Source organism: Mustela lutreola, chromosome 10, assembly GCF_030435805.1.
Source record: "Mustela lutreola isolate mMusLut2 chromosome 10, mMusLut2.pri, whole genome shotgun sequence".
NCBI lineage: Eukaryota > Metazoa > Chordata > Mammalia > Carnivora > Mustelidae > Mustela > Mustela lutreola.
The window spans coordinates 104,722,749-104,745,776 of NC_081299.1; the positions used below are offsets into that span (position 1 = coordinate 104,722,749).

The 23,028-nt window shown below is 49.1% G+C and overlaps 1 protein-coding gene across 3 annotated transcripts; it reads right to left on the bottom strand.

Moving 5' to 3' along the window:
* Nucleotides 1–20: 20 nt before the first annotated feature.
* Nucleotides 21–19,989, bottom strand: ANKRD35 (ankyrin repeat domain 35). Of its 3 annotated transcripts, none has more exons than XM_059136074.1 (15): nucleotides 19,965–19,989; nucleotides 19,435–19,554; nucleotides 14,253–14,383; nucleotides 13,898–13,986; nucleotides 13,477–13,541; nucleotides 12,375–12,432; nucleotides 12,115–12,185; nucleotides 11,724–11,830; nucleotides 10,920–11,107; nucleotides 10,255–10,292; nucleotides 8,070–10,088; nucleotides 6,260–6,349; nucleotides 4,923–4,988; nucleotides 3,851–3,950; nucleotides 21–3,315 (listed from the first exon to the last, which is right to left on the bottom strand). In XM_059136074.1, the coding sequence occupies exons 2-14, from the start codon at nucleotides 19,471–19,473 to the stop codon at nucleotides 3,888–3,890; spliced, it is 3,024 nt and encodes a 1,007-aa protein (XP_058992057.1). In that variant the 5' UTR covers nucleotides 19,474–19,554; nucleotides 19,965–19,989; the 3' UTR covers nucleotides 21–3,315; nucleotides 3,851–3,887. The 3 variants fall into 3 exon arrangements, with proteins under 3 accessions (XP_058992057.1, XP_058992056.1, XP_058992054.1); XM_059136073.1 differs by lacking the exon at nucleotides 19,965–19,989 and adding an exon at nucleotides 19,847–19,956; XM_059136071.1 differs by lacking the exon at nucleotides 19,965–19,989 and adding an exon at nucleotides 19,826–19,956.
* Nucleotides 19,990–23,028: the final 3,039 nt, after the last annotated feature.

The following is a 23,028-nucleotide window of genomic DNA, read 5'->3' on the forward strand; positions in this document are numbered from 1 at the left end:
TGAGCTGGTCAGGAGGGAGGACGTTCTTGGATCTCTTCATTCTCGCCCGCCTGGGGTGGAGTCCTGCTGCAAATGTGGCCGGATGGACGGGGATCTGCCCGCAGTTGGAGGTTCCTACTTGAAATGAGGCTCTTCTGCCTAGGAGAAAGCCTGGGCTTCGAGAATCCAAAGTGTACCTAAGCGCCAACTCTACCTGTGGTCCCCCATCCTCCTACCCCAAATAGAACGTCACCAGAGACCCCACGCCTTTGGTGTAGCTGAAGGTGAACAGAGGGGGGGGGGGTTTCCTTACCCTCAATATTCATCTTTCTGCTCCCCTCTGAACTGCCTGCTCTTCTTCCAAAGCCTTTGACCTTCCAGAGACCCCTTTCTCAACCAAGCTCATCACTCACATGCAGGTACCATGAAAGCACCAATTTTAGGGCCGTTTACCCAACCTACCTACTGGAAAAACTCATAACATTTTATAGTTAGTGGCTGGGACAGAAGCAATAATGTCATTTGTTCAACAAACATTAGAATGCTGTTCAGAGATTGTTAGGTGCTGAGGACATAAAAAGCCTTGCAGGAGCTCTCTATCTAGCAGTGGCAACAAGACAGTTAAACCTGTAATTGTCATAAAAATAATCATAAATAATATGAATTACCCTCTCATTTAGCTTAAACCTTCAGTATAATCCTTCCCATGAGACCCCTTCCAAGCCGCAAGAATGAAGGTACCAGCCCGGCAATACCCCCAGGTACCTGCTGAATTGGACCATGCCCAGCTACTCTGTGGCTTGTATCCCTGGGGAAGATCTGCACCTTCCCATGACACTCAGGTTCTTTCCCTGATGCTTTGCTTCCAGCAATGGTGGGACTTAAAGCTAAATTCAAGCTCAAGTATTCAGTTCTAAAACCCAACTGTCTTCATCAGGCCCCAAGCTTTTGTTCTGTTCAGACCTCTAGGTCCAAAGTTACTATGGATTAGTTTTTATCTTCTAGAATTTTCAGTGATTGGAGAGGAGGAGGATAGAGAGGATTTTTTTTTTAAAAGGGGGGGTATTCTCTGGAGTGATAGACATGTTCATTACCTTGATTGTGTGATGGTTTTATGGGTATACACATGTGTCAAAACTTATCAAAGTACTTGCAGTTTATTGAATGTCAATTATCATAACTCATTAAAGCTGTAAAAATGTAAAAGAAAAAAAGTAAACCTCACCTTGAATCTTAGTGGTTTCATAAAGGAGGGATAAAGAAGGGATCTCCTTTAATAGTTAATTTGAGGTTATAAGTTCCAGCACCCCTCCAGGATAACATAAAGTAGGAAACAGGGTGCCTGAATTTGATCCTGTATCCCAGCTTGGCAAGGACAAGAATTTTTTCTGTGATGCTCACTCTCTATCCCCAGTGCCTGGCCCATAGTAGACTCGTTCAATGTCAGTTTAATGAATTGTTATCTGATAAAGGAGGGAAACTACAAATTAGGACCATGTTCTGATGGGAGGCATTCAAAGATACAGTCTGACCCCATCGTGGCGACCACGCTTCACCTACACTCACCCATATACTCTTATATCTGAAGCCTGAGGAACAAGGAAGAGAAAAAGGAGTAGGAAGTACCTACCTAAGTCCCTCCTAGGAGGAATGGGGAGAACAGTAGGACTAGAGTTACTTTAGGAAACAAAGATTTGTTTATGAAATCAAGGAAAATTTCAGGCCTTGGGGTTGTTGGGGTAAGAGTTCATGGGGTTATACAGAGGGAGACTGTTTGGAAAGGCCAGGGGCTGGGAACATTCCATCCTGTGTTAGTATTCTCACCACTGACCATTCCCATAGCTCAGCCATCCTGAGATCAGTTTCCACTACTAAAGCTGCCTTCTAACTCACACTTAAAGTTAGCCAAACACTCTCCGCCTGTGTGGATCTCTCCCTCTCTCTCTCTCTCTCTAAGCAATTTTTTCATTCTTCCCACCCCGCACTCCATAAATAATGATTGTAATAGTCCTTTTATATTCTTTGGTAACTCAAAGAGCAAGAAGGGAAAGAGAGGATCTGTTCCCCTTCATGGGGAACTTGGATCTTTTGATGCCCTTCTTCCAGCAGCTGTACCCTCTCTTTCCCCATCAACCTCTCCTGTCTCCATTCTTCCTGCTTTAAAGCAGTCCTGTGCCCGTCCATACAAATCCCAAAGCTTGTCCTCATCTTCTCTAGGATGCAATCTACACAGCTGCTCTCTTCTGGGCCAACCCCCCCTACAGCCCTGGGGTGGTCCCTGTCTTCCAAGGCAGCCCCTCCCCACTCTCCTTCCAACCCAGTGTGGCTCTCTAAGGCCAAAACCGAGTCCTCCTACACAGCAAAACCCAGCAGGGGGCAGGCTGGGAGAAGGACCAGGGGGGAATCTAAACCGCAGTTCCAGATGGGGAGGAATTCGCTGCCTCTCTCTCACCTAGCAGTCTGGCGAGTGGAGGGACAGGAAGGGGAGGAGGCCCATGGGAAGTGGGCAACAGAGATACATTTTTTAAAGTCTAACAGAAGTGGAGGGAAGAAGCCAGCTCTGAGTATCCCTTCCTCCCTTTCCCAGGAATCTGACTTTTCACATCACTTTGTACCTGGGCAAAGAACACAGACCATGTGAGTCTTTGTGCCTCAGATCTAGATGCAGGGTATGACACAGGATCAAATATTTTAGATTGTACAGCTTGAAGGAAATCCAGGTCTCTCAATTTCTCCTTCTTAAAAAAGATAGTGGACGCAGGAATCTCAAGATGGAGAAAAAAGATTAGAGCCAGATTTGAGAAAGAGAAAGAGTGTCCATCTCCATTTTCACAGAGAGCTGTTTCTCAATCATGAATCTTGGCCCATTTGTGGATGTATTGTGAGCAATATTTTTTTGCTGAAGTGTAACAGCAGAGACAATCATAGAGTGAAAAGAGTAAGGGTAATTACTATTTCAGATATACGCACTATGATACAAAGTGTATTTCTTACTGTGGATCATAATCCAAGTTTGAAAGCTGCAGACTTTTGGAGCGATTTGTGATTTTAAAAAAAGGGGGGGGGGAATGAGAATGAGAAAGATTCCTCCCCTCACTCCCCTTTAAGCAGAGAAAACCAGGACATCCAACACTACATGCCTCCTGCTTTATTTTCCATAGAGCTGGCCTCCATGTGCCCCCTCCTCTGGTCTCATTAGTGCTGACTCCAGGCTTCAGGTTTTCAGGTCTGGGATCCATAATGTCAGGTGAAACCCCACCCACCCATCCCCACCAACTGCCCCTTCCTCCTCCCCAACCTGGTGGAGCCTCTGGCGACCAGGGACGCTCTTACTCCCTGAAAGAAGAAATTCAAGGGTGAAATGCACACATTTCCACCTCCCCAGCCTCCTCCCACCCATGACAAGATGCAAAGCGGGATGTCATCCACCTGGACGGGAGAAGATGGCCATGTGCACAGAGGCAGCAATAAGAGTCAGAGGTGACTACCCTCTGAATGAATGGTATGCGAGTGAAGGAGAGAGTCTGGGGTTCTAGAGTCCCGCCCTAGCAAACCACTCCTTGCCACTCTGCTACCATGGCTGTCTCTAGACTGGGCCTTAGGAGAGCCACTCAGCCAGGCTTTTCAGTCCTCATTGTCCCACATCAGACCCCTTTGGTCTACCTATTCCCTGATTCTGCCTCTACCCAGGGAGTCCCCAGATTTTGTCTTCTCAATTAATCTCACTTCATATGCTCCTCACCCCTCAGGGCTCCCCAGTGTCAGCCGCCACTGCATGGGGCAAAAGGAGACTCCAAGTCCCATCCCTAAGCCTCTTTGCCCAAGTCCTTTCTCTGGGTTCCTTCCCTCATCATCCAGACCCACAACTCACCACAGAGAAATCGCACATCCCTCAGGGCATGGCTGTCTCACTCCTCCTGGATGCTGAGGATACGCAGCAAAATATTGTACACATCTTGTTCCATGTAGCCCTGTAAGTGGTGGGAAGAAAGGAAAAGGAGATGATGAACAGGAAGTGAGGACAGGCAAGGGAACGTTGTGTGGTTTCATGGAACGCTCTTTCCTCTGTGCCCTGGTTTATAGTGTGTGACTTCTCCATGGCTGTCTCCTACTCTCTACAAGGAAGATAATGATGTCTACTTGCTGGGACTGCTGTGAGGGTTTAAAAAAAAAAAAAAAAAGATAGTGAATATGAAGCAGAGCACCTGATAGACAACAAGTGTTCAATTCTTTGTAGCTATCATTCTTCCTAATAAAGGAGCAAATGACCCATCTCTTCTTCCTTAGTGAGGGATAATTTGGCTCAGGCTAAAACTGAGAAAAGGCATAAGGAACAGGAAAACGCCTTCCAGTAGACCAGGGTATTGACAAGGAGGGACAAACACCTCTCCCCACTCACATTCATGCACAACCTCTCTTGATCTACCTAAGGAGATCCAGAGACCTGGCACTGGAACATTTAAAGTCCAACTTTCCGGGGTGCCCAGGTGGCTAAGTTGCTGGGATTGAGCCCTGAGTAGGGCTCCCTGCTCTGTGGGGAACCTGCTTCTTCCTCTCCCACTCCCCCTGGTTGTGTTCCCTCCCTCACTGTCTCTCTCTCTCTCTGTCAAATAAATAAATGAAGTCTGTTTAAAAAAAATAAAGTCCAGGGGCACCTGGGTGGCTCAGTGGGTTAAGCCTCTGCCTTCAGCTCAGGTCATGATCCCAGGGTCCTGGGATTGAGCCCCACATCGGGCTCTCTGCTCAGCAGGGAGCCTGCTTTACCCCTCCCCTCCCCCCGCCTGCCTCTCTGCCTACTTGTGATCTCTGTCAAATAAATAAAATATTTTTAAAAAATAAAGTCCAAATTTCCAAGAAATGACAGGTATATGCAGGTAAAAAGAGGAATCCCAAATGCAACACCCCCCGCCCAAGGTGCTGTCCCTACCTCCTCCCATGCTCACCTGTGCAGCATTCAGCAGATGGTTCCTATAGGTGGAGATGATCTCGTCGTGATTCTTCTGGGAATCCTAGGAGTGAGCATCAGTGAGAGATCTTGTGCCCATCCTAGCACACCCACCCTGACACACATACTACCACCCCCCCACCAAGGATGAGGAAAAATAGAATGAAGTGGTCAGTTGTTGGTGGTAACACAACAGTGGTGCAGCCACTCTGGAAAACAGTATGGAGGTTCCCAAAAAAGTTAAAATAGAACCACCCTAGGATTCAGCAATTGCACCACTAGGTATTTATGCAAAGGATGCAAACACAGTGGTTCGAAGAGGCACATGCACTCAATGTTTATAGCAGCAATGTCTACAAAAGCCAAACTATGGAAAGAGCCCAAATGTTCATAGACAGATGAATGGATAAAGATATGATATATATCTATATCGATATCTATCTACATCTATATGTAGAGATTCTATAATGGAATATTACTCAACCATCAAAAAGAATGAAATCTTGCTATTTGCAACTATGGGGGAGGAACTAGAGGGTATTATACTAATCAAAATAAGTCAGTCAGAAAAAGACAAATACCATATGATTTCACTCAGACATGGAATTTAAGAAAACAGATGAACAGGGGAAGATGAATAGGGGAAGGGAAGGACAAATAAAATAAGATAAAAATGGGGCGCCTGGGTGGCTCAGTGGGTTAAAGCCTCTGCCTTCGGCTCAGGTCATGATCCCAGGGTCCTGGGATCGAGCCCTGCATCAGGCTCTCTGCTCAGCAAGGAACCTGCTTTCCTTCCTCTCTCTCTCTGCCTGCCTTTCTGCTTACCTGTCATCTCTGTCAAATAAATTTTTTTTAAAAAAATTTTAATAATAAAAAATAAAAATAAATAAATAAGATAAAAACAGAGAGGGAGACAAAACACAAGAGACCCTTAACTGTAGAGAACAAACAAACAGGTTGCTAGAGGGAAGGTGGGTGAGGGGATGGGGTAATTGGGGGATGGGGTAATTGGGTGATGGGCACTAGGGAGGGCACTTGATGGAATGAGTACTGGGTGTTGTATGCAACTGATGAATCACTAAATTCTACTCCTGAAACAAATAATACACTATATGTTAATGAAATTAATTTAAACAAAAATTTAAAAATTAAAAAAAGGAGAAGAAAGAAGTGGTCAGCTATACCAATTAGGCTCCCTTGGCCCACCATTGGCCCAGCCTAGACCACTGCCTGACCAGGCCTCTACAATTCCTAGACTTTTTCCCTCACATACATCACTTCCACTGGCCGCCCTCTTTTCTAGCAGCATCTATTTCTCTGAGGGCCAGAACATACCTGAAGCTGTAGGGCAAGGCGAGCATTTTCTCCCCGAACAGCTAAGACCTCCTCTGAAAGCTGCTCCAGCTTCTTCAACAATTCCTTGATCTGATGCCACAAGGAAAGAAAGGCAACTGAAGTGGCCCAAGTCATTTCCCACCCCAATACCATCCACGGTCAAGGTCAACTTCCTTTTAGTGGGTATGTAATATATGCCAGGTACTTTTATACACATTGTCTCAATTAATACTCAAGACATTTCTTCTTCTGTTCTGAGGAGAATAATACTTCACTGAAGGAAGTATTAGTATTCACATTTTGCAGATAAGACTGACTTAAGTGACTTGTCAAAATCATACAGCTAGTAAGTAATGAAATAATGATTTGAACCAAGATCTCTTTGAATTCATGGCCCATGGTCTGAAGTCTGCACTGGATCCTGCCCTATTCATGGTTGTTGACCACCAAGAAATAAGAGATGAGTTTTATTTTTGTGGTTTGTGAGACTGAGGCACAAACTTGGTTACTGATAACCAGCAGTAATAGGAATGGTGGCAGTAGGAATTATAAAAATAGCTCACTTTTATTTATTGAGTGCTTACCATTTACCAAAAAGCATTTCTAGTATTTTAAATATAATGTCTTATTAATGTAATCTTCCTGAAACCCTGTCATTATACCCATAGTAGAGATGAGAAAACTGAGTCTTAGATGAGATTTGGAGGCTTTAGAGAACTCACCCAAGATCAAGCAGTAAGTTTTGAAACTGAATTTCAAATCCAATGTCAGACTACACTATTTTCTTTCGCCCATTTATCTACATCATCTTTTCCTTCAACGCCAACACAAAATTCCTCCTTTTTTTAATCAGCCCCACTGCACACTGATTGCTATTCTGTATAACATTCCTTCTTTGTGTGCCCTCTGTAGTATACAAAACATATACTTCCTATATCTTTTTTAAAATTTTATTTATTTATTTTGATAGAGAGAGATCACAAGTAGGCAGAGAGGCAGGCAGAGAGAGGGGGAAGCAGGCTCCCCGCTGAGCAGAGAACCCCAGGACCCTGATTCTCCCTCTCTTACTCCCCCTGCTTGTATTCCCTTTCTGGCTGTCTCTCTCTCTGTGTCAAATAAATAAAATCTTATAAATAAATAAATAAATAAATAAAATTACTAAATTCATTCGTAAATGGATTTTTTTTATGATTCATAAAACATGCCTCCTAGAAATGTACAGCCTTTACACTGAGTTCTGGAGCAATCCTTGGGAAACTCCGGTTTCTAACACAGTGGTTTTCAAACGTTTTTATTTGATTTGGTGTTCTCTTTGCCAATGGAAATCTCTAGAACTCCCTCTGACTGAAGTGGGTGGGGTGGGGAGGAGAAGAGGAGCTAGAGGCTAGTCTACTTTTCTAACCCCCATCAGCCCCCCAGTTACCTCCCCAGAACCCTAGCAAAACCCCAGCAACCTGGGCTAATCTACTTTTTAAGTGAAAGTGTTCATAACCATAATCCCTCCAGGGCAGTAGCTAGCTGGCTGCGACCCGCACTGCTTCTGAATCCTGAATCCCCAACTGTAATACTTAAGCCCCCTTCTCTCTTCTGTTTATACCTTAGCCTCACCACTAATATCAACCCCAATTCCTGGAGAAACGAGAAACAAGAGGCAAGACGCGACGCCGACGCCGGGGAACACAACCGTCCTTGAAAACCACAGGTGCTCCGTTACAGGTATTAAACTGACAACACAAAGACAGAGGCAGGCTAAAAAACCCCCTAAACACATGGCCACTTACTTTCCCTACCGGCTGCCCAGCCTGCTCACCTTGGCCTCCTTGTCCCGGCAAGCCCCAATGAGATGGTCCACCTTATCTTTGAACTGCTCAGCTGTTTGCTCAAACTGCTGGGAGCGCGCGCGCAGCTCGCCTGCCTGGCGCTCCTGCTCCGCCGCGCGTGTGGCCAGGTCCCCGCTCCGCCGCCGCTCCTCCGCCACCGCCTGGCGCAGGCGAGCCATCTCCCGGCACGCTGTGTTATACTTTTCTAGCAGGGCCTTCAGCTCCTGGCCCCACGCCTGAGCCTGGGCCACCAGCGAACCGCGCGTTTTCTCGTGCTGCCGCAGGCTAGCAGCCTCCCGGGCCCGCAGCTCGGCCACTTCCTCGGTGGCCTGGTAGAGCAGCTGCTTCAGCTTCCCGATCTCCTGGCTCTTCCCGCTCATCGTGGCCTGGACGGCCCGCAGCTCTTCCTCCAGCTTCCCCAGGTCTTGCTCCAGAGCCGCCACCTGGGGCGGTGCGGGGGCTTCTGACAAGGTGCCCGGCTCCCCGCATGGGGCCAGGGTCCCCCGCAGCTGCTGGTTTTCCTCCTCCAGGAGAGCCAGCCCCTTCTGGGCCTCGCGGTGCTGCTCCACCAGGGTGCTGATGCAGGCCTGCAGCTCCTCCAGGGGCTCGCCCGCTGTGCGCCCAGCACTCCCCTTGCCCACCAGGTCTGGTGGCAGGTAGTTCCACAGCCCTTGGAGGCCACTGCTCTGGGAGGCCAGACGCTTCCGCAGTTTCTCGGTGGCCTCCTTCTCCATGGCCAGTTCGTCCGTCAGCAGCCCCACACTCCGCCGCAACTGCTGCAGCTGGACCTGCGCCTCTGGCTTGGGAACGAAATCCCGCTGGAGCCGCTGGCTCAGAGACTGCAACTCCCCCTGCAACCGCTGCCTCTCCTGCCCCAACTCCCCCAGCTCCTCCAGCAAGTTGCTATTGCTCCGTCTCAGTGCTGCTACCTCCTTCTCCAGCTGGCCCTTAGCCGGACAGCCTCCGGGTAGCCGTTCCCCTCCAGGGGCCCCCAAAGGCTCTCCCCGGGCCCCAGGAGCCTTCTTCTCCTTCCCTTCATTCTCTTTGGTGATGATCACCAGGCCTGCCTTTGGGGCTCCCTCTCTGGGCTCCTGGGCAGGGGCCTGAGGTTTGCCCTGTAATCCTGCCTTTGCCCGATCCAGCCTCACCAGCACCTGCTCTAGCCTGGCCTCCATCTTCTCCCAGGCAGCGGCTGCAGCCTCCACCTGGGGTGTCCCCAGAGCCCCCTCCAGGACTGGTCTTGACAAAGCCCCCCGGGCAGCATCCTTTTCTCGCCACACGGCAGCCACCTCCTCCCTCAGCTGTACAAGGAGCTGATTCATGGCTGCTGGGCCCATGGGTTCAGCCGCTGTGCCTATCGGGTCAGCCCCAGGGGCCTGGGGCTTCTCTTTCTGACCAGCCGATGGCTCATCAGTACCATCCCCGCCAAGGGCCTGTCCACCATTGGCACTCAGCTGCTGTCCTGTGGCTTTCCCAGCGGTCTCACACCTTAGGCTCTGGGGTGGCTCTTGTTCTTCTGGCTGGAGCCTTCCTTGGGCTTCATGCTGAATGCCCCCCGAGGCTAAATCCTCAGCCTTCTTAGGAGCTAATGCTGGCTTGGTTGCCACTGCGGCTGCTGCCTGCTGCTGTTTCCTTAGCTCTTGAATGCGCTTGGCCAGCAGGCCCAAGGGACAGCCCTGTTCCATTCCATCTCCTCCAGGCCGAAGACTAGAGCCCTGCCCTCCGGGAGCTCCAGGCTCTTGAGCTAGGAGGAGCCCCAGCTCCTGCACCTGCTCTCGAATCTGGTTCTCCAGGCCCAGGTAGGCTGCAGCCTGAGTTTTCGCCTCTTCAGTCTTTTGCACCAGCTCCTGCTCCAACTGAGAAACCTTCCTCTGCTCCTCTTCATACTTCCACCTCCACTCATCTGGGTATGGGTCTTCCTCCTCTTCCTCTTCCTCCTGCTCCTCCTCGGGCTCTGCTCTCCATGGGCTCTTAGGTGGAGAACCCATGTGAGGCTCAGATGAGGAGGCCTACATAGAAAAAGGAATAGTGAACTAAAAGCAGGCAGCTAGCCAAGACCCAGGAGGGGTTTTCTTATCTTACTCTCTCTCGATGCCCCCAAGAATCACTACCTAGGGGAAACCCCAGTGGGACAGCCTAGGGTGGGTCGGAAGCAAAAGGCATGTAGGGTCTTACCTGGGATGCAAGATCTGGATGTTGAACAAGCCCCTGACCTATGCGAGAAATCACAGGGAAAATGAGAATAGAGACAGGCCCTCTTCTAGCCCACGCTTTATCTTCAGACTTTTTCTGAGAAGAACATTCCCCCAGTGTGAGGACCCTTCCCACACATGTCAACAGGAGCCACCCCTGTTGAATGGGTCCCCAAGCATCCAGCATCCTTGGTTCCCTTATCCTGGAGACGGGCCAGCTTGTTCATTTTGTTTGCTCACTTATTTAGTGGGCATGGTGCCAGGCACTGATGGGTACCAGGATCTCAGTGTGGAGCAAAACAGCAGTGGCCTGTCATCTGAGGGCTTTCCAGTCTAGCAAGGGAGATGGAGGGTGACTGGCAAACCATACAAATAGATGAACAATCACAACTCATAAACATAGAGGTAGTCGAGCCAGAGTTGCCTTCTGAGGGGACACAAGGCTGCATTAAGGACTTTTGCGACCATGCTTTGGGAATTTGGGGTCATTTCACAGTAGCAGCAATCAGTAAGTTAAACTCTAAACTCAAGTGAAAATTCTTTGTCAGAGGGATTATTTCAATGGGAATAAATGGCATTCTAAGCAGCTTCCTGGATGCTAAGGCTCTCAAGGAGAATTGTGAAGTTAAAAAAGGGACTCAGCTTTACCTCCCCGCTGCCCCCGCCGGTTCAGAGCCTGCCGCAGCAGCCGACACAACACTTTGTCTTGAGTGCGAAGAGCATAATGCAGAGCGTCGTGCCCTGTGCCATCCATTGCCCCTGCGTCTGCCCCATGGCTCAGGAGCAGTTCTGCTACCTCGGCGCTGCCTTTCTCACAGGCCAGGATCAGAGCCGATCTGTGAGTGGGGACAAAGCTGGGCAAAGGCTTTCCCCAGGAAATCCAGGAGTCCTGCTTCTAGAAATTCCACTCATGGAATCAGATCTCACTCTGTGTGGCAAGGAGAACCACAGACCCACACCAGCCAACAACAAGGCATGAAACCAGACCACCCTGCCTTGGAGCTGCAGCATCAGAAAGCCAGGAGCCAAGTAGAAGGGCCCTATTTTCATCTTTTCTTTATCGAGGTTCCACATAAATTCTTTATTGGAAAAAGGATCCCATTGTTTAGATGGTGGTTTGAAACCAGTAAATTGAACTAATGGATCCAGAAGTATTGATTCGACTTCCAGGGTCATCTATGCTGGTCATCTCTGCTGCTACCACCACCATCATAGATGGAAAGTCTAAGTAAAACTTTCTCAGCTCCCTGAGAGGAAAAGTGCAAAGCAGCATGTAGCTCTTCCAAACAACTGCTCAGAAGGAAGGAGGTTCCCAGGAAAAGAGAGACCAATCTTTCTTCCACAAAACACACGCACACATACACGCGCATGCGCACACACACGTTTGCCCAGGGGCTCCTTTCTAGAGTGGTCAATGCCTGGGTTTGAGCTGGGGAGATGGGGAAGGCTCACTTGTCATCCTTGTCTGTGACATTAACTCGGGCACCTCTCTGTAGTAGCTGTGAGCAGATAGCTGCATGACCCCCCAGTGATGCAATCATCAGGGGTGTCCGTCCGTCCTGCACAGATTGTGGGAAGGGAGGTCACGAGGAGCCAGAGGCTTGACAATTCTACCAAATGCCCTCTCCCGACACTTCTTCTAAAGAAAAGCCCTCTTCCAAAAAAACCACAAAAAACAAAAAACAAAAAAAACTCTTCTGGGAGGGAAAGGAGGAGCAGCAGGGGGAGAAGGAAGAGGAGGCATGCCCCCCTGGCCCCACCCTCCTCATCCCAGAGCTTAGCCAGTCAAGCTCAGAGAGAGCAGCAGCCTCCCTGTGCAGGGCCCTGCCCAGCAGACACTCACATTATCCAGGACATCCAGGAAGGCTTCATGGTCACACAGCAGGAGCACACTGGAGGCACAGCCAGAGGAGGCTGGGAGGATTGAGGGATGATTGGGTTAAGGAGAAGTAGGAAGGACACTAGTCAGACTATGACCCAGCATTCCCTCCAACCATTCAATCTGTCCTGCTCTCCAAATGTCATCCCACACCCCCTGCCTTCTGCCCATGGTCCCTGCAGTCCTGCATCCCCCCAACCCCACCCCCTGTCCCCAGCACACACCTGCCCAGTGCAACGGACTACGATTTTCTGCATCCACAGCATCTTCGTTGGCGCCATGCTGCAAACAGCCACAAAGGGAAGCAGCATGGGGCATGGTGGTACCATCCTGATCCCATACCCCCACCCCCACCCCCCGTTGGCTCCCCAACTTCCATAGCACTACAGTGAGGGGAAGGAGGACCATGGCTCCGGCCAACTACTAGGAGAGCCAGTCCACTCCTTGCAGATTATAGGCAGCCTTGAATTTCAGCCGCAGTTCTTAAACCTAGGGCCTAAGAAAAATCAGATGATAGACCAATAAGTATGTTAGGGAAAATGATATCTGAGTCCCCGCGGGATACTTCAGGCTAAGCATTAGGGAACTTGGAAAGGTCAGGGAAGAACAAAAGCAGAACAGCCATTTGCCCAGTGGCCTGCTGAACTGTGCCTTTGGCACTTTTGGAGACAGGTTTCTGGATTTTCTGCGTGTCATTTCACATATATATTTCCCTTAGTGCCCCTAGACTGCAAGTTCCTTAAAAGCAGACAGTAGAAGTGTGGATGAATTTGAACACCTCTGTCCTCCTGCCACCTGCCCAGCCACTCAGCACTCCATCTGCGCAGGGCTCTGCTGATGGCTTACAGAGGACTGGCCAGCAGTCCCCCGGGGGAACTCTGCTTTCTGATCTGCCCTCAAGGGCCGCCTTAAGCATGTTATCCGCATGTAGTGGGTGTTACCTAAATGCTTGTGAACTGATGGGTGCAGGATTACCACCTGCCTTTTTTTCTTTTTTAAGATTTTATTTACTTATTTGACAGAGATCACAAGTAGGCAGAGAAGCAGGCGGGGGCGGGGGGGCGGGGTGCGGGGAGCAGGCTCCCTGCTGAGCAGAAAGCCTGCTGCGGGACTCCAACTAGATCCCAGGACCTGGAATCATGACCGGAGCCGAAGGCAGAGGCTTTAACCCACTGAGCCACCTAGGCACCCCGGATTACCACCTGTCTTACTGGGGAGGAGAGCGGTCCATGTGACCCAATAGTGCATGTGACTACAAGGGCAAGATAGAAGATGCTGGGCCCACTTGTTCCCTTCACTAAAGCAGTACTGAGAGGTTGTTCCTACCTGCAGCAGAACTTTGACACACTGTGGCTGACAGGAGATGGTGGCCAGGTGCAGGGCCGTGCTTCCTGGAAAGAGAAAGAGGGGAGATGGAAGATGGATGGCCCTACGCATGCCGATGACTCACAGGGAGGGAAGGCAAAAGACGCACAGATAATCAGGGGGAGATTAGAGAGAGAAGCTCTCAGCCCCACAGGGCCAGAAATTCCTGTTCCCCGAGTACCTGGTACCTGTGGTGGAGGTGGGAGTGGGGGTTGAGGTAAAGCCAGCTTGCAGGGAGGAGCGCCCTGGGAGGACGCTGGCCAGAACTGATGAGGAGAGAAGTGGGGGGCTACACTCGGAACCTCCAGGGGTTGGCCCCCACCACCACTGTTGCTCTAAAGGGAGAGGCCCGCCGTGGGGCCCAATGTGCGGTCTAACTCACCATCCTCATTCTTGCTGTTGATGTCAGCCCCGTTCGCAAGCAGTATAGTTAGACATTCTGTCAGGCCTTTGGAGGCTGCCAGATGGAACCTGCCAGAATCAAGGCCAAGGAGCAGTTCTGTCATTCTGGACTGTGAGAGGGGTGGGACTCAGAGACAATGTCTCTTCCCTCACTGTGTGCAGCCCTTGGTGTGTAGCAAACAAACGCTGATAGACACGCTTGCTGGTCAAGACAAAAACGGCTCTGGGGTTGTAGGGCTTCCCGGGTCTTACCTCCTTCCGGGTTTAAGGCTTTTAATGGTAACCACATATGGGGGGGCGGGGGGAGGGGGGTGGACTTGGGACGGCTCACTTACGGGGACTGGCCATTCGAGTTCAGCTTGGTGGGCCGGGCTGACTTCCTCGAGGCCAGGGCAGCCACGCGTCCCACATCCCCCCGCTGCACCGCCTCCAGCAGCTTCTGATCACGGCGGTTCCATCTCTCCACCTGGTCAGGGGCCATGGGTTGTGTGAATACAGGGGGCAGGAGTGGGATGGGAAAAGGAAGGGAGGAGATGGCTAGGGTGCCCTGCAAAGAAAAGGGACATCCATATGCAGCTGAGAGACTACTGCTGGCCTTTGTCAGCCCTGGGTCAAAAAGTGCTTGGACTCCTGGATTAAAAATCATGTTCTAGTACTGAAAGTGTAGTATTTAGATGTCCTTTTTTTAAAGTCATCACGTGACTATTGGGGTTAGGTGCGCATGCTCAGAGTGATCCCAGCCATGACTCCTTTCCCCTTTCCTCTCGGGGTCTTGCTGGAGCAAACTGAGCCACATTGCCTCTCATCTCCCCAGGCTGTTCAGCCTCTTGTCCTCAGATTTATGAGAAGTCAAGGCACCCAGCATCACATTACAGCTAGGAGCCCAAATACCCAGCCATTACATCTCTGCCCTTGGGCATTGGGTCCCAAAACTGGGAGGGGGGGCAGAGTTTCTTTTTTCCAGCCTCATTTCTATGCCCTTTATGCCCTTCAGCTGGTTGCTCTTCCCCTTCCAAAGCACAACCACCTAGCGGCAGAGATAAGGTCTCTGGCTAGGCCTGCAGAGGCAGCGAGAGGCAGCTCCCCTGCTCCTTTCTCCCCTGCCCTCCCTCTTCTTTTCCCTGGCAGGGAGCAGCTGTCCCCAGCAACAGCCACACCTAGGCTTGCATTGTTCTCTCATTCCAGCTTGACTTTTTTGCTGGTGGTGGGGGTAATTACAATAATTGAGCTATCACAGGGCATTTGAGACAGCTGTGTAAAACACCCAGGGCTGAAGCCCAGAAAGGCCTGGTTGGATCCAGAGAGAGGAAGGGAAAGGAAGAAGGGATGCAAAAGACTGTATGATGGTGAAAAGACTCCTGGATGAATATTTTGTCAGCAGGCCTGAGGTGAAGGCCTGGGTCAGCTACTTTCTCAGCTATGTGACCCAGGGTAAGCAATTGAACACCTCTGTGTCCTCATCTTTGACACGTGGGAAATAATAACTACCTCATCACGTTGTGAGCATTAAGTGAGCTAACCTCATATAAGGCATATAAAATTTCTTCGTAAACTGGAAAAGGCCATACAAGGGTATGGTATTCTTATAACCAAACAGGAAGTGGTGAAGGATTGCTGGTGGCACCTTAGATTTTATGAGGTGTCATCTCAACAAGAAAGAGGCCTTGGGAGGAGGTGGGAAAACATAGGGTCTGCAGAAGCCAAATAACCAATTTTCAAATACTGTTTGCCCAGCCAGGGAAAATTATATAGCAAAAACAGGGAAGTTTTGAAATGCCCAAGCCATAAAATGATCTCAGGCTAGGTGGATTCTAAGGTAATTCTTGTAATTCTTCACAGTCCTTTCCAGTGCTATTTCGATTAGCCTCTCAGCATCCCCGGAAAGGAGTTAGAGCTGATATAATTGGATCTATTTGAGAGCAGAAGAAACTGAAGCACACTAAGGTTGGATAACTGTCCCAGATCACACCACAAAACAGGGTAAAACTGAGACTAGAACCCAGGCCACCTGGCATCCACTCCCGGTTCGCACCACCAGACCACACACACTGCTACAGAGTTCTGGGAGAAGGTTTCCTTATTACCATGTAACCAGTCTAAGACTGCCTCTAGGCCAAAGCCACCCACCCCCAGACGCTACTCCCTGCACAGAGAAGAGTCTCCAAACAGGTTGTTTCTCAAAGGACAAAATAAGCCAAATGGTTTCTCCCTATACCAAGTAGACTTTGGGACCTAGGAATAATATCATCTAATGTCCCTTGGGGACCAGTTAGCCTCAGAAAAAAATATGGAAGCTATAATTATATCTCCCTCAGGGGACACTGCCATCAGCTGACCTCAATCTGAAGTTGTCTGTTTAAAATCCTGATTCTAACGCTTTTCTATCCTTGTGAATTTCAGCATGTAACAACTTCTTTGAACCTCAGTTCCCTAGTGATGTAACAGGCCACAGAGTAAGGGCACGATAAAGGCTAATCCCAATCCCCATCCTTCCCAGCATTGCTAGCACATTTTGGATATGCCAGCAATTCAGGGGTCAGAATTCTCCCTTCAGGGGAGCGAGAGGAAGAGCTCTTGCTCTGTATCAGCCAACGTATAACGGCCAGGCTGTAGAGACAGTAAAGGGGCTCCTTAGCAAAGTAGATACTTTTCTTTCCAACTAGACAGCTCTAAATCTGCCTGACTTATTTCCTATAAGCTTTTCTACTAAGAATTTAGAAGAGATGGAAAATTCATCATGACCAAACCTCTGCAGAGCTAGGGTGAAGAAGGACAGAGGGATGCTTCCGAATTCCAAATCCATCTACCGCTCATCCCAGCGCCTCTGGAAAAGAGGCCCTGGATGACCATCCCAGCCTCAGGGGAGCAATCACCACTCTAATCAGCAGTGTCAAAAACAAGGATAAGCTTTGTATTTCTGCAGCCAAGATTAGGGGGCTTTTGTAGAAGTAATTGCAACCTCTCCTTATCTCTGGCTGTGTGCTGGTAAGCTTCCTATTGAGATGGAACACACCAACAGCAGAGAGAAAGAGTGGGTACACCTGTAGGACAGGTGATTGGAAATGGAAAGGCTGTTCTAGAGGAACCAGAACTGACTCACAGTTTAGGTTTTTTTTTGTTTGTTTTCTGTTTTGTTTTTTTTGTTGTTGTTGTTTTTTAATGCAACTAACATTCCTCCAAGCTGATTCAGCGCCAACTGTTTAAAGCTATTTTCTGGTCCACTTCCTACATAGGCAGAGTAAGCTAATATGTAAGACACCCTCAAAGGCATCCTCTATTTGACTAAAATAAAACGAGATCATAAGAGCTAGGGGTGTGTGTGTGTGTATGTGTGTGTGTAGCTTCCTATATTCTGGATAATTTAGATTAATTTGAAAATGATCCCTGAACTGTCAGTCCTGGTCTCAAAGGAGGCAGGGCTTTGGCCCTGGACCCAGGGATGGGAGTGGAGACAGGCAGGGAGAGTCCGCTGGCACGACTTGGAAACCAGGTTTTGGGAGTGGCCGGGAAGCCTGTCACACTATTTCTCTGACAAACGGGTTCAGAGTGGTTAACCACCCAGGGAGTGGAGGAATTTATCATAAGGGTGAGGAAGTTTCAGGAGGAAACAATTTGCAGCTGACACTGGCCTAGTTGTAAGCTCTTTGCGATCCCATCCTGACTGAGAAACCAGTTTTCTTTCCAGTTGGATAGTTGTAAAGCCACCTGATTTACTTCCTATGAGCTTGTTATACAGAAGAGAGTTTAGAATGGGTGTAAAGTCTTCATGGCCACAAGTCTGTAGAGCTGGGGTGAAGAACAGAGGGATGGATATTTCCAAATTCCAACATTCAGTCCATTGCTCCTTCCAGAACTTTGGAAAGACTGGAAACCAAGGATTGGAGAATTGGGAAAAATGAAATAATCTCCCCATTCCTAAGGGCAGGCAGACTCCACAGACCTGAAAGGAAAGGGAAGTGTGGAGGACTTTCAGTCACTAGGGAAGAATCCATGTGAATGAGAAAATCATTATCAGTTAAGACAGAGTCTGAGTTGCCTCAGTTGCTGGTACCTATACTAGTCATCCAGATAATGCATTTTGATTGGTTGATCTATGCATGTGGAGACTATGTGAAGAAGCAGTTGCAAGTGGGACAAGAACAGGCCTCAACAGAGTTCCTACTCTTGCCTCATAGCTCGCTCCCTTCCAAGCTTCTGCGGCCTGCCCTTGAAGAGTGTGAGCCTAGCATTTCTCATGTTTGCTTATGAATGACACCAGTAAGTCGGGTTAGGCTGAGTAATATTCCCACAGGTCCACAGGTCGTTGGCTACCTCACTTCTAAAAGAGCCATAATCCCAATCTCCACAGAAAATGCCATCCTCAGATAGGAGGTATCTGCAGGGAAGAAACAGCTACACCCTCTCTGTGTGCCCTACCTTCTATAATCAGCCTTGTGTTGGGTTCTGGGAGAACGTGGGGGAGTCGAGTGACTTCTACTGGGAACTCTGAGCATATCTACTCTATCCTCTTCTCCTACTATCATCTTTCCCTAACTCAGTCCGGGGAAGCAGAGAGTACAAGCCCTAAGCAACTGGATGAGGGTTTAGAATGAAGGAAAATTCTGGGGAGAAGCAGGTGGAAGGCCTTGACTGGCCCAAGAACCAGTCTGATAACCAGACACTGCGGTGAGCTGGCCAGGGTGAACTCTGTGGGCAACTTACCCAGTTCCCTGGGGAGCAGCCAGACAGCTATGCCTCCTCTGCTAGGGCCTGTCAGGATGGCGGACTGCAAGATTAACCCACAGAGAGCAGGCAGATGGAAGTCGGGGCAAAAAAGGTGTGGGACAACCGCTGGGAAGAGAGGGGCAGAGGTTGATGGGGGAACAGGAGGAGACTGCTGGTGTGGGAGCAACCAATTGGAAAGAGGGTTCGAATGATGTCAGAGAGCCAGTGGTGCTGATGAGAGAATGGGAGTGGAAGGGCCATGGGGTGAGATGGGGGCAGGGACAGAGGTGACTATGAAATAGGGCTTGGGGCAGGCACAGACCTTTGTTGGGCTGAGAGGAAACAGCAAGGATAGAGCTATATGGGAGAGGATTGTGAGGACAGGTCAGGGCTGAAAATGGGGCCGTGGCACAGGACTTGGGACATAGAGCAGAACTTGGGGCTGAGCAGGGGCTGGGGATAGGACAGATGCTCCGAGGTGTTCAGTACTAGGAGATGGCAGAAGTAGACAGGGCCTTTGGGAAGGGGCAGGGGCTGCAGGAAACATCTCAGAAGTTGGAGGTGTACATGCTAGGACGACAAGAAAAGGCCAACGGAAAGGAACTTGGGAAGGCCTGAGGTTAGGAAGGCAAGTCAGAGGCCAGCGGACAGGGCCTTGAGGAAGGCAGAGCCGGCAGGCTGCAGTGCGGGAGTGGAAGCGCTGGAAAGACCCAGAAAGAGAAAAGGCGATAGTGCATGAAGACCGGACTCAGAACTTCTGTCACCACAGGGCTTGGACCCCAGCCCCATCCTCCCAGACATTTTGGCACCTACCGCCACCTGTGAGCTGGAGCAGGAGAAGAAGCGCTTCATGGCCGGGGCCAGGGCCACGGGGGGCGGGGACGCGTGGAGAGCGGGGCTACAGGTTCCCGAACCCGAGGGACTCGGCTGTGGCTATGCGAGAGCGAGCTGTCAAAAGCCAAGTGAGACCCGCCGCGGACCCGCCCCAGGTCCCGCCCCAGGTCCCGCCCCAGGACCCGCCCCAGGACCCGCCCCAGGTTCCGCCCCAGGTCCTGCTGGTTTCAATCGGATACGAGAAGCCGAGAACCAAGCTTAAAACTCCGCCCCTGGCCCTGCCCGACTCTGACGTTGCAGAAGCAAAAAAACCCGCAGTCTTTGGCGGCGACTTGGGCTTGGTCTCAAACCTCGCTCTCCCAAACCAAACCTGTCTCCAGCTCCAACCCACACGGTAGAAGGTACTCCCGCAGGGACTAAAACTCCTCTCAGCCCCGCTCCCCAGCGCAGGTTCAGGTGCAGCTCCGGCCCAAGCCCCGCCTCGGGCCCGCCCCTCCAGGAGCCGTTACTGTAGGCCGGCAGGTCCGGGATTCGTTGGGTGCGCTGTGGTCTCACCAACTGTCGCGTTTAACCGCTGGTGACCACACTCTTATTATATCCAGAGACCTCTGGCCCGCGTAGTTTACCTCTGCTTCCTCCTCCCATTCCCGGGCCAGAAACCCAAACACAGAAGAGGCTTTGAAGAGAGCTGTTTGGAAACCAGAGGAGATGGGGGTGCAGAGCAGAGGACTGTGCACTAACGGTGCATGACCCTTCGCAATCTGGGAAACAAAACCTGAGGGGAGCGGGATCGGACTTAATATTGCAACGCAACCTCTAAGTTAGAAAACAACACAGTGGGAGGAGAGAATACTTACTTTAAGCAACCCCCATCTGAAGTAAACACCGCAAAACCATCTTCGCTATTTCCACTGCCCTTTAAATTCAGATTCTCAGCAATTCTTGCTTGACCAGTCAGTTCCAGCTAACTGGTCTGCCTGCCTGTCTTTTGCTGAGGGATAGAGGCAGAAAAATGTTCACCTTTAGCCGGAAAGGCTTACCTATAGCCTGCATAGTTTCAATAAGGATCAAATATGTGATGGTTGCTACTTTTTTTTTTTTTCCTTTTTGAGATTTTATTTACTTGACAGATCACAAATAGGCAAACAGGCAGGCAGAGAGAGAGGGCGAAGCAGGCTCCCTGCTGAGCAGAAAGTCCGATGAGAGGGTGGATCCCAGGATCCTGAGATCATGACCTGAGCTGAAGGCAGAGGCTTGACCCCCTGAGCCACCCAGGTGCCCCCCATGGTTGCTACATTCTTAAAGGGTCTCATGACTGCCTGTATATCTCACTAATAGTTAATATGGAAATGAGTGATAATCACCAGAGAAATCTTGTGAAATTAGAAATTTGAAGAAGACATTTGTGATTTAATAACTCCCTGCACGTCCCCTCCCCCTTGAGCACTAAGCATATAACCCACAGCTTCATACAGCAAAAGTGCAGCTCTTTCTGCCCACGGTCCTATCTGTGTGCTACTTAAATAAACTTACCAAGCTGCATCATACAACATCTGAAGAATTCTTTCTCAACCATCGCTTAATGATCGCACAACATTTTTGGTGGCTGGAACAGAGCCAAAGGAGTGAGTATCAATGCAACTTAGTAAATTATCTTTACTCCCAATGTTTGTTTCTTACATATCCTTTTTCAGAGATGTCCTGAATAGTACGACGCTTTGGAATGTGTCTTGGCTGAATGCAGGACAGGACCTCTTGCCCATGGTTACACTATGGCTCTGGCTGCCTGGTGGGACACCATTACCTCGACCCTAAAGGCATTGAGCTCAGAAGTCAGACTCTCCTATTTTTCCTGTTCTTTTAATGCATATATTCTGGTCAGGCATGGGGTGGCCACATATGTCTTTAGGACAGCTGCCAATTTCAAGACTCCCATTTAAGGTTTCTGCCTAAATAACCAGGTGTGATTCCTTGATGAGCCTAAAATCCAAGATACTCTGACTGTGCTTCCCAAAAGAGACTGGTGAAAGCTATCACCTGGTTGGAGCACTCACCCAACAGAGGACTGCTTCTTTGGACTGGACTGTGGATAAAGCTCACAACAAAGTTGCCTGGGGGCGCCTGGCTTGCTCAGCTGGCAGAGCATGTGGCTCTTGATCTCAGGGTTCTGATTTCAAGCCCCACATTGGGCATGGAGCCTACTTATTAAAAAAAAGAAAGAGAGAAAGAAAGAGGGATTACCCAGATTAGATAGGGTAATACTTTCCTTTTCTCATATCTATCATTTTGTCCTTATGCATGGGCTGTTTGGTGTTCTTGGTCCTGCTCTCAGATTGAAAGTACTTCTATCTTAGATATATGATGCTTAATATGATATAAAATAGCTGCCGCTGGGTATTATCTCTGAAACCAGTAATACATTATATGTTAATTAATTGAATTTATTTTTTTAATATTTTATTTATTTGACAGAGACAGAGCACAAGCAGGGGGAGTGGCAGGCAGAGAGAGAAGCAGGTTCCCCGCTGAGCAAGGAGCTGGATGCAGGACTTGATCCCATTACCATAGGATCATGACCTGAGCCAAAGGTAGACACTTAACCGTCTGAGCCACCCAGACATGCCAGTTAATTGAATTTCAATTTTTAAATGTTTAAAAAAATAATAACTGCCTCTTCTTAAAAAAGGCCAGGACCTCTACCTGACCCATTAATGATAAAGGCTTAGAAAGGATACTATTATTGGTTGTCAAATATATTGGCTCTCCCCAAATGGAAAGAGGCAACCCCAATCTCTGCAGCGTTTCAGTCCATCCTCCAGGACCCGCTGGTCCTGCAATGCGGAAGCAAAGGAAGGTCGACATCCCTTCTCAGGTAGTACAAAGGTGTCAGAGCCATCAAGAAAGGGGGACACTTCCCAGCTCTGAACCACAGGAAACTTTGGTAGTATTCCTGACGGGACACCATTCAGAAGCCTAAGGGGATTTTGGTAATGGACTCCCACTTAGTTAATGTATTCTCCTCATTCATTTTGTAGGAATTGACTATGAATTCAACTTCCTCAGTCCCAAAGGATTCCCCTATGGGCTGTCTTCTAACACACTGGAGTCTATTTGGACAACAGGATTGAAAAAAGCACCTTATCTCCTTCTGTGATAATGCCTGACCTCAGTATTCTCTGGAGAATAATGAAAAATGGCCCATTTAGGGGTTCTTAAACCTCAATACTATTTAGTACTTAGTATTACACTCCTCCCTGAACTTAAACCTCCCACTTCAGATTTCCCCATAGGTGCTATAAATTGACAGTGACCTTTTAAGTTGAAAAAAAGTGAAAAGTCACAGTGACTTTTTAAACAAATGGACTTACTTTTAGGTTGACTCTTTGCAACATATTCAGTATTTAAGCTAATGTAAGTTTGTTAGTTTAATTAAGATAGACATGTCTATGGAGTTATCAGGATTAATTAGAAAACTTTTATTTTACCAATGATTGCTAACGGTTAAATAAGCTCATGTTTTTTCTGTTGCAATTTGTCCCCAAGGATGGGTTAAAATGACAGTTAATGTCTGTC

Coding starts and splice junctions, on each gene's coding strand:
- ANKRD35 (XM_059136074.1), bottom strand. CDS start 19,473: ATGAAGCGCTTCTTCTCCTGCTCCAGCTCACAGGTGGCG. Junction 12,186..12,374: donor TAGTCCGTTGCACTGGGCAG/GTGTGTGCTGGG, acceptor CAATCCTCCCAG/CCTCCTCTGGCTGTGCCTCC. Junction 3,951..4,922: donor ATCTGCTGAATGCTGCACAG/GTGAGCATGGGA, acceptor CACCACTTACAG/GGCTACATGGAACAAGATGT.